Below are 10,176 nucleotides of genomic sequence, written 5' to 3'. Positions count from 1 at the left end.
AAGTATTTCATTTTTATGGGTACCGGCACATGTTGGGATAGAGGGAAATGAGGAAGCTGATCAAATGGCCAAGAAGGCATTAAAACAAACCGATATAGATATAAATATATCACTTAGTAAAGCAGAAATGAAAGGAATAATCAGAGGGGCTATGATTAGGAAATGGCAAAAGATGTGGGATAGGGACATAAAGGGTCGGCATCTATACAACATTCAAAAACAAGTTGGAAATGGAAGGAAAAACTTTGGAAGTAGGAAGGAGGACACAATAATATCTAGACTCCGTATTGGTCACACAGCTCTTAATCAATCATTATTTATTATTGGTAAACATGAATCAGGTAATTGCAATAATTGTGGTATACCAGAGACTGTGGAACATATCCTATTACATTGTGAAGCATATGAAAGAGAAAGAATGCGATTAATAGAAGAATTAAGTTTGTTGAATATTGAAAGAATTACAATTAAGACAATACTTGAGTATGCTTCAGCACAGTATAAAGTCTATAATGCAATTATTAATTATTTGAAAGCAATAGGTTTAATAAATAGAATTGGAAGATCACATAATGAAGTATATAAAATAATTGTATCCTTGTGTAATACTCCTTTGGTCAAACTAAAAGTTATTTGATTTTTTTTTTTATTAGGTTTAAAAAATATATATATAATTTTTATATGCTGTCACCAATATTCGTCATGCTCCACACTCCAGTCCAGTAGGTGGCGGAAATGCACCTTTTAAGTGGGTTTGCCAACCGCCATTAAAAAGAAAAGAAGAAGAAGAACAAAATAGCACTTGACTTGACAAGAAGCAGAAGCACTAATAAATTATATTAAATAAATAATAGTATAACCTAATTTGATTTTGAATGCCTACAATGAACAAGTAAACAAATTACTAATTGTAAAAAAAATAAATAAACTTTTACAAATTATTACAAAAATATTCTTTAATTCGCTTTAATAATTACCTTTAAAACACTTAGGTATTAAAATATTACAATATTTATACAGTTATTATCAGTACTAGGCTTATTAATAAAATGGGATCATTTTTTCCTTCCCTGATCAATTTTCTGACATTAGATATTGTTTATTTCAATAATATTATAATTATATAAATTAATTAAAAACATACAGTATATCATTATGTACATGTCATATTTCATTTGAACGTAATTGAAAATTGTTGTAGTTTTCATAATGAAAATTATGCCAGGAGAATTAAGATTTTGCATTGTGAAATTTTCATGACAGCATTATACTATATATATCTATATTTTATGTTAAATATATATATTAACACTATATTATTGTTTAGAATTGTTTAGATATGTAATATGTTTTATTATATACACACACACACACACACACACACATTTTTGTATATTCAGAGAACGAATTGGGTGGTTCTTGTGCCATTCTTATGTTAACTATATATTAACATAATATATACATCTAAACAATTAAACATACATCTTTAGAAAGAAAACAGAAGTGACCCTGACATGTTCCTGACACATTAATTAATAATGAATTAATACTGAATAAAACAACTAAAATTAACTACAAAAATGCTTTTCCATAAACGTTTGAGACCCTAACCATCGCTCATAACAACACATCTCACCTCAGTTCACATAATGCACATGTGAGACAGCAAGGGGTTAAAATCCCTGAACTCTCTTCCCTGGGCACATTCACAGCATCTGGTGTGTCCAACCATTAAATCCTGTCCTCATCCTTGCTAAACTAGACAGACAGCCAGACGAGCCAATCACAGCCTACAGCTGCCCCACAGCCATCCAATAGCAGTCCAGGAAAGGAGGCGGGACATTGCTGGATCACATAGCTTGGGTTTGTAGCATCCTTGTAGCTCCTCAAGTCTGGTCTTTGAATAAAATGCTATGAAAGAAAACCAGAAAACAGCTGAGAAGGAAGAAACGAGACGTGATTTTGTACGGAGGGAGAAAATGTGGTGAGCACAGGGACCTAGAGGGCAAAAAGCTTTCAATTTACAGCCTCTCAGCTGCTCTGTTCTAGCTGAGGAACGAAGGAGGAGGGGTGGAAGGAGAATTCCCTCTCCTTTTTTCCATCGCCTGCCTGGAAAACCTTGGAAGGACATCAGCCGTGGCCACTTTTCTTCACGAACAGGTCAGTGTCTCTCATGTCAGCAGCCTTTGACAAGAGACAAACAGTTTCTTATTAGACCTCAGCTTATTTACACTCATTTGACACTTTTTAAATGCTCGATACAATTCAGTTCATGCAGAAAAACAGATTTATAACCGATAAGGCAAAGGAGCAGGCATGTTATTTTGGTGTCTTTGTAGGTATGTCTATCTTTGTCTTGTGGTGGCCTCTGATTGGTCGAGGAGGCAGGCTTAAGAGAGCCCAGAGCATTCTGATTGGCTGAGGCACTAACATGTTCTTCATTAAGCTTGCAGACTGCTTGAGAAAGGCACAGTGAGGAGACAGAGCATTCACCCTAAATGATTATGTAAGAAGATAATTAACCCTCAAATACACAGATTACTGGGATCGACTGCAGATATTTCTGTCTCCAGTGTTTGAATGTCCTTTGACAGGGAAAAAGATGAGTAAACAGGAAGACAAGGGACCTGTTGTTGACTATTTCAGTGTTTCTAAACAAACTTGCAATGGAAGTCTATAGAGCAATGCACTGCACCAGGATCGATTCAAAACACATAATGCACTTTTGAAAGTACATGCAAAAATTACATGTGAACATAAAATAAAATCACAAAAATGACTTGCCTGTGCAAAGTTATATCTTACATAAGACCCCAAAATTATAAATTACTCTTGTGATGACAATAAAAAGGGGTGAATTTGTATAATAAGTGCAAGGACACTAGAAAGGGATGTGACATCTGAAAAAAAAGTAGTGTTTACATACAGCAAACTTCATCCAGGAATTGATGCATAATAGATGATTTAGATTTGACCAACTCAAGTAACGCATTATGCACGGAAGAATCATTCAAAGTGCTTTAAAGAAAACGGAAGCTGCATATTTCGGCTTTTAAACACTTTGGTTTTGTAGATGCGTTACTGGAAAGGCAGTTTTTGCTTGTTTATACATACCGAGGGACGAGCTGAAATTACTGTTTGTGGTCAGTGCATCAAGCTATAAATAAAGCTATTCATTAAAAAAAAGAATATGAAATAAAAGTCCTAAAATTACTAAAACTGAAATAAAAATGAAAGCTATATAGGAATATATATATATAAAAAAGAACTGTAGTAAACAACTTAAACTACAATTTTAACTGAAAGTCTAAAATAAAAGCTCATTCAAAATATTCATGAATACTTTATAAATAATACTTAAAAAAACACTGGTTTTAGCTGATTGCTGTGGTATTCTGGGTATTGCTATAGGTAATTACTTACTGGTTAAAATGATAAGAGTCCAAGAGTGAAATTCTGGTCTTTTCTTAGTGTTCAGGGTTTGTTCAAATCACTTGTACTAAGTTTGCCTTAGCAAACAACATTCAATTTTCCCGATCATCTAAAATATGCAAGTGTGTGAATATATGCGAAAACCGAGTCAGCTTGTCAGTCAGTCGCAGGTGGCCTGGGGCCTGTTGTTAGAAAGTGAGAGAGAAACAGCGAGGGAAAGCAAGAGCACATCTGTGTGCATCTCTTACGAAACGCATCTCTTTCAACGTGAGCCGTGTTTCTGGGTACTTGCCTTCCTAGGTACAGTATCAGACTGGTGCTGTCTCTGTTTCTCTCTCTGTGCCACCCTTTACCCACATCCTGCCACGACACCCACTGCTGCCCGCTGCTGCAGGGAGGGAGAAAACTACCTAACGGCAACAAAAACGCACACACAACCACTTTCAGGAGAACTATGCGTGAATCTCATGTAAAAATGTCCAATTGAAATTTCACTTCAAATGAAAAACAATAAAAAAAGATATTATGTAGAACATATTAGGAGAATTAAAATGACAATTCTGTAAACGTTTACATGCTGTGAATCTCATGTAAAAATGTCCAATTGAAATTTCACTTCAAATGAAAAACAATAAAAAAAAAGATATTATGTAGAACATATTAGGAGAATTAAAATGACAATTCTGTAAACGTTTACATGCCTTGATGTATTTCCAAACCTGTATGATCTCCCTCCTTCTGCAGAACACAAAAGAGAATTATTCCTTCAAGATCTTTTTCATCGTCATGAAAATTACGTACATTTTCGTCCCGATTTTTCATTATTCTGTTTTATTTAGTTTTTTTAATTTTAAGCATTCTCTCTTAATTTCTTTTTACATTACAGTAGGGAGATGTTTTTGCATGACACAAAATATGAAAAGAAAATGTGTTTAGGTTGTTATTAAAAAAATATTAAAATGGTATTAAAAAGAAGCTTGGTTTTGTGGTGAAATATTACACTTTCACATTCAGACATACACACTTGCATACATACAGTACCGTTCAAAAGTTTGGGATCCATAAGATGTTATTAATGTATTTGATAGATGTCTCTTATGCTCACCAAGGCTGCATTTAATCATTTGAAAATGCAGTAAAAACAGTAATATTGTGAAATATTATTACAATTTCAAATAAATATTTTCTATCTGCATATATTTTAAAATGTAATGTATTCCTGTGAATTTTCAGCATCGTTACTCCAGTCTTCAGTGTCACACGATCCTTCAGAAATCATTCTAATATGCTGATTTGCTGCTCAAGAAACATTTCTGATTATCATCAATGTCAGCTGTGCTGGATTCTTTGAAAAATACAAATTCACAAGAACTGTACTTTACTGTAACTTTTTGATCAGCTTGATGCATCATTGTTAAATGAAAGTATTAATTTCTTTCATAAAAAAAATCTTACTGACCCCAACATTTTGAATGGTGTTGTATTTGCAGAATAAAATTAGCAGTATGTACAAAGTGGCACAAACTTTTTAACTGTACATGTCAAATTTAATATTAAAAAAGGGCGATCCCTGCCATCAAAGGGAGCTGTTTATCTTTGTATATTTGTGTTGATCAAGCTAAATATTTATAAAAATTGTCACTTCTGAATGGAGGAATTTTTACATTCATTTACTGTATAACTGTATGTCATTCTAAATCCATATGACTTACTTTCTTCTGTGGAACACAAAATACTCACACTGCTTTGTCCATACAACAAAAGATTGGACGGAAAGCATCATAAATGTATCATAAAAGTAGTCTGACTCATGCACAATATTCTTCAGAACAGTCTTCAGAATTCAAACAATAGCTTTGTGTGAGGAACACACCCAAATTTGAATTTCAAGTCAAATGTTCAGCAAATAGCAAAGTTATCTTGTGGCTTCAAAAGAATTCCATTCCACGACTTAAAGAAAGTCATACAGATTTGGAATGATATGAAGGTGAGTAAATGATAGCTGAATTGTCGTTTTTTGACATGCCCCTTTAACTGCACAAGCAGCTCTTTGTGAATGGAGACAGGCTGCGGTTTAGGAGATTTCTACAATCTCATTCACATCCACCGAGATCTCAACAGCAGATTCTCCTATTCTATATTTTAAGCGTCGAACCTCGTTCCTGCCTCCAGCCTCCAGCCCCCACATCCACAAATGCACATACACACGGAGCCTAACGGTTTGTAATGTGGAAGGAAGCTTGCGGTTTGCTAACTGTATCTTAAAAGCTCACACATCCATATGTCGTCCACAGGGTTTGTACTCATGTACTCACACACACACACACACACTCATGCCACAAACCCACACATTCAGTCAAGATCATGCAATCACACACACAGATTTTCTCACTGATAGAGCCGCTGCTTTCCAAACATGAATGTCTAAAATTCCCCTTTTCCCTTTGTGAGTTTCTAATCGAGTGGGTGCTTTCAAATACAGTGACTAAAGTTTTAATAATGTTTCTTAACTCAGATGTTCATAAAGAGATAGAAAACTTGGGTTTAGCATTTTCTTTTAGGAGTAACACTATGTCTTTTAAAACACCTCATTTTGACCAAATCCCATCTTTTGCAGAGTGTTTGGGGTCAGTAAGCTGTTTTGAAAGAAATTAATACTTTTAGTCAGCAAGGGCACATTAAATTGATCAAAAGTGACAGTAGCTGTTCTCTTGAACTTTCTATGCATCAAAGAATCCTGAAAAAAAATCACAGTTTCCACAAAAATGTGAAGCAGCACAACTTTAACATTGATAATAGCCTAATCAGAAATGTTTGAGCAGCAAATCAGCATATTAGAATGATTTCTGAAGGATCATGTGACACTGAAGATTGGAGTAATGATGCTGAAAAATCACAGAATTAAATATATTCAGATAGAAAATGACTATTTTAAATTGTAATAATATTTCACAATATTACTATTTTTATTTTGTTTTTGATCACATAAATGCACCCTTGGTGAGCAGAAGACATTAACAAATCTATATATTTTCATGCATGAAGACCCAACATGTATACTGTGAAAAATAAAAAAAATATAGTATGTGTAAATTATGATTTGGAAAACATTTATGTTTCTAGGTTACACTGTTTTTTTTTCTACCCACCAGCAAAATATATTTAGATACACAAACCTGAAAAGAAAGAAATCTATGGCTGTCAACAGAATAAAATAAAGTGATTATTCCCATTATTTTCAGTCTTCAGAAAGATTGAAAATAAAATCTAAAAATGAAATACATGTATAAAGTGTCATAATATTTATTTACTTTTATTATCCTTTTTACAATTTCATTGTATTCTCGGTTGTTCCTATACTTTTCCATAGACCCACTAGCTGCCTAGTTAGGTAGGTTAGTAGTCAGTATGTTAGCTCACTATGTTTAAAAACAAAGCCAAATTGTATCTATCAATCTAACATCAAATGTTCTTTCACAGGATTCTTGCAGGAGTTCAGGATCAGCTGAGCGTCATGGCCGAGGCCTGCTGGAGGACTGAATCCCTGTAGTGTTGCCTTCAAAGCGCACTCGACGTCCTGCAAGAACCATGTCTCTGCCCACCACCAAACCCAATATGTTCACCTCCACCCAAACCCTGATCCCGTTCCCAGCCCCTACACTCCCCCTCACCACCTTCATTCCCGTTCTCACAAGTTCAGCAGAGCCCAGAACTGAGCCGGAGAACGTGACGTTCAGGACCACCTTCCGCTCCGTCACTACGTCCGTCAACGAGACCGGCCTGAACTCCACACAGCTGCCCGTGGCGTCGGTGGAGGGCGCCGGGATGGGGATGGTGCTCGTGCCCTTTGGCATCATCACAGTCATTGGGCTGGCTGTTGTCGTGGTGAGCGAACTCGATGATAATGACAACATTAATTGCCCCAAATTTTGTAATTTGCTGAAAACACCTCAAATAAGATTATTATAAAAGGCATTATAAAAGTCTGTACTGTCAGTTTTGATCGACAAAATTGACAGTACAGACTTTTATAATGCCACAAAAGATTTCTATTTCAAATAGGCTACATGCAATTCTTTGAAACTCCTTAAAGAATCCTGATAAAAAATGTATCAGTTTCCACAAAACATTATTAAGCTGCACAACTGTTTTCAGCACTGTCTGATAATAATCAGAAATCTTTCTTGAGCATCAATCAGCATATTAGAATGATTTCTGAAGGATCGTGTGACACTGAAGACTGGAGTAATGATGCTGAAAATTCAGCTTTACATCCCAGGAATAAATTACATTTTAAAGTGCCCCTATTATGGGTAATGAAAGGTTCATATTTTGGTTTTAGGAGTCCCCAACAACAGGTTGACATGCATGCAAGGTCAAAAAACACTTTCATTGTCTTATATTATGCATTTATTTTTCCCTTACTTGCTTAACGACTCCCAAACGATTCGCTCAACGATTCATTTTTCCAAACCCCTTCTTTGCGTGACGCTAATCTGCGGTGATTGGTCGATTGGTCTCAGTTTCATTTCATCATGTCTGTAACGCCTGATAAAGCAGCGTTTGTGAACGCAGTGCTGCTTTGTGTACAGTGTTACCGGGGAAACCGCTATTTTTACTGCTCCAAAAGCAGCACCTAGTGGCAAAGAATGAATTTGCACTTTCATTCAGACCAACACAAAAAGACCAACAAGTGGGCGGGCAATATGCTAATGTTTCATGTTGACATCAACATGAAACGTGTGGGATTCGTTTTAAAAACGACTCGTTTCAATGATTCAGAGTCGACTCTTTCTTTTGAGAGACAATAACTTTATACACGGTGCACTTTCAGATTTCAAACTTTGCAGGATGTTTAGAGCTGTGTTACACTCTGCATGAAAGGTAATTTTCAAAAATCCATAATAGGGGCACTTTAAAATATACTCATATAAAAGTATATATAAAGTTATTTTAAATTGTAATAATATTTCACAATATTACTGTTTTCAAATAAGTGGTGACTGGAGAGCATAAGAGACTAATGAAATCTTATTGATCCCAAACTTTTGAAACTTTTTGAAATTTTAGTTAATCTAAAAGTTTACTTTAAAGCGCATACACACATTTAAAATTACTCTTTCTCTTTTCTGACAAAATAATTGAGTCATGTAATTTACTGAAAGTCATACATAAATATTTTGGGTTATATGAGAATAGATGATAACACATTTATTTGACTAATACTACTTTAATTTCCATCATCACTGTAATCCTTCACACTTGATTATCATTTTTTGTGCTAATATTTGTTTACTTTAGACACGCTAGACTTTCTTGAACATTTATATTTAAAAAGTCAGTTTAATTGATTGAGAATGTAATATGAAATTAGTATTACAATTCTGAATCTTACATAACATTTCTGCATTTTCTTCTCCTCACCAGCTTCTGTACATCAGGAAAAAGAAAAGGTATACATTCCTTTATCACTCCACTACAGTCTTAAAAATCAAATTTTTTTCAGTGGATATTTAATGCAAGACTGAAAATCCCTTTTTGGTTCTAATTTGAACCCTCCGTTGTTTCCCACATAGAAGAGTGTCTTTAATGAAGCTGTGATGGTTTTTCTCTACAGGCTGGAGAAACTGAGACACCAGCTGATGCCCATGTATAACTTTGATCCAGCTGAAGAACAAGATGATCTAGAGCAGGAACTCTTGGACCACGGAAGAGACGGAAGCCCAGCAGGACCAAACTCCAAAGTAAGAGGACAACACCACATGGACAGATAGAACGATAGATAGATTCTGTTGAATGTGATACAAATTATACATGCAATATACAGTATCTCACAGAAATGAGTACACCCCTCACATTTTTGTAAATATTTTATTATATCTTTTCATGTGACAACACTGAAGAAATTACACTTTGCTACAATGTAAATAAAATTTAATTATTATAAAATTAAGACAGTGGGGAGTCTCTTAAAAACATTTCACCCATACGTTTTTTTCTTAATTTTCATTTCTACCATTTTTATTTCTCTTAAGTTCTGACACCAGGCCATGTGGTTTGTTATTTGTGGTAAAGTATTAATCACTGTAAATGTGTCAGTTACCACACATCCATTTAATATCACTAATCATCAAACTACAGCCGTGACTGAATCCACATTTAACTCTCCTCCATTTGTGTTCTGGCACCAGGAGCCTCATTAGTCTCATTCTCATACTGTCAACATAACAGAATTCATTTTATTTTGCTAATTCATATTTGTGCAATGTTACATTGTAGGACTAGATTTGCATTTTTATTAATTATATTCTATAATGTTCTACAGTCAATATCCCGTAGTGTTTACTTACTTTCACTCTCTCTTTCCCGCCACAGACACTGACCACAAGTCAGGGAACAACTCAAAAACCCAGTCGACTTGTTTTCACTGACGTGGCTGATGCCATTAATGCATGATGACACTCACATGCTGCACAGGAAAAAAGGGACAAATAATTCTGGACAACTGGACACTGGGATTCAGGAATATTTACTTTTTAAAAAATGTAATGTAAAACATTGGGTTAACTGCTGCCATTGTAGATAATTTTTAAGCCAAAATTACAACCTGCAGCGTTTAAGGAATAGTTCACTCCAAAATGAAGATATTTGCTGTAAATGTACTCATCCCCAAGCCATCCAAGATGTTTCCTCATGGGAACAGATGTGGAGAAATGTAGCATTCCATCACTTGCTCACCAATGG

General features: G+C 34.9%; 1 protein-coding gene across 2 annotated transcripts; it reads left to right on the top strand.

Annotated features, from left to right (window-relative positions):
• The first annotated feature begins 1,810 nt into the window (after nucleotides 1-1,810).
• LOC107595457 (uncharacterized protein C3orf18 homolog) lies at nucleotides 1,811-10,102 on the top strand. 2 transcript variants are annotated; one of them, XM_016285864.1, is made up of 5 exons: nucleotides 1,811-2,160; nucleotides 6,913-7,317; nucleotides 8,860-8,885; nucleotides 9,050-9,176; nucleotides 9,468-9,538. In XM_016285864.1, the coding sequence occupies exons 2-5, from the start codon at nucleotides 7,021-7,023 to the stop codon at nucleotides 9,471-9,473; spliced, it is 456 nt and encodes a 151-aa protein (XP_016141350.1). In that variant the 5' UTR covers nucleotides 1,811-2,160; nucleotides 6,913-7,020; the 3' UTR covers nucleotides 9,474-9,538. The 2 variants fall into 2 exon arrangements, with proteins under 2 accessions (XP_016141350.1, XP_016141349.1); XM_016285863.1 differs by lacking the exon at nucleotides 9,468-9,538 and adding an exon at nucleotides 9,808-10,102 and having other exon boundaries at nucleotides 1,814-2,160.
• The last annotated feature ends 74 nt before the right edge of the window (nucleotides 10,103-10,176 follow it).

Source organism: Sinocyclocheilus grahami, unplaced genomic scaffold (assembly GCF_001515645.1).
Source record: "Sinocyclocheilus grahami isolate Dianchi unplaced genomic scaffold, SAMN03320097.WGS_v1.1 scaffold202.1, whole genome shotgun sequence".
NCBI lineage: Eukaryota > Metazoa > Chordata > Actinopteri > Cypriniformes > Cyprinidae > Sinocyclocheilus > Sinocyclocheilus grahami.
This window is presented reverse-complemented; position numbering and strand designations above follow the sequence as displayed.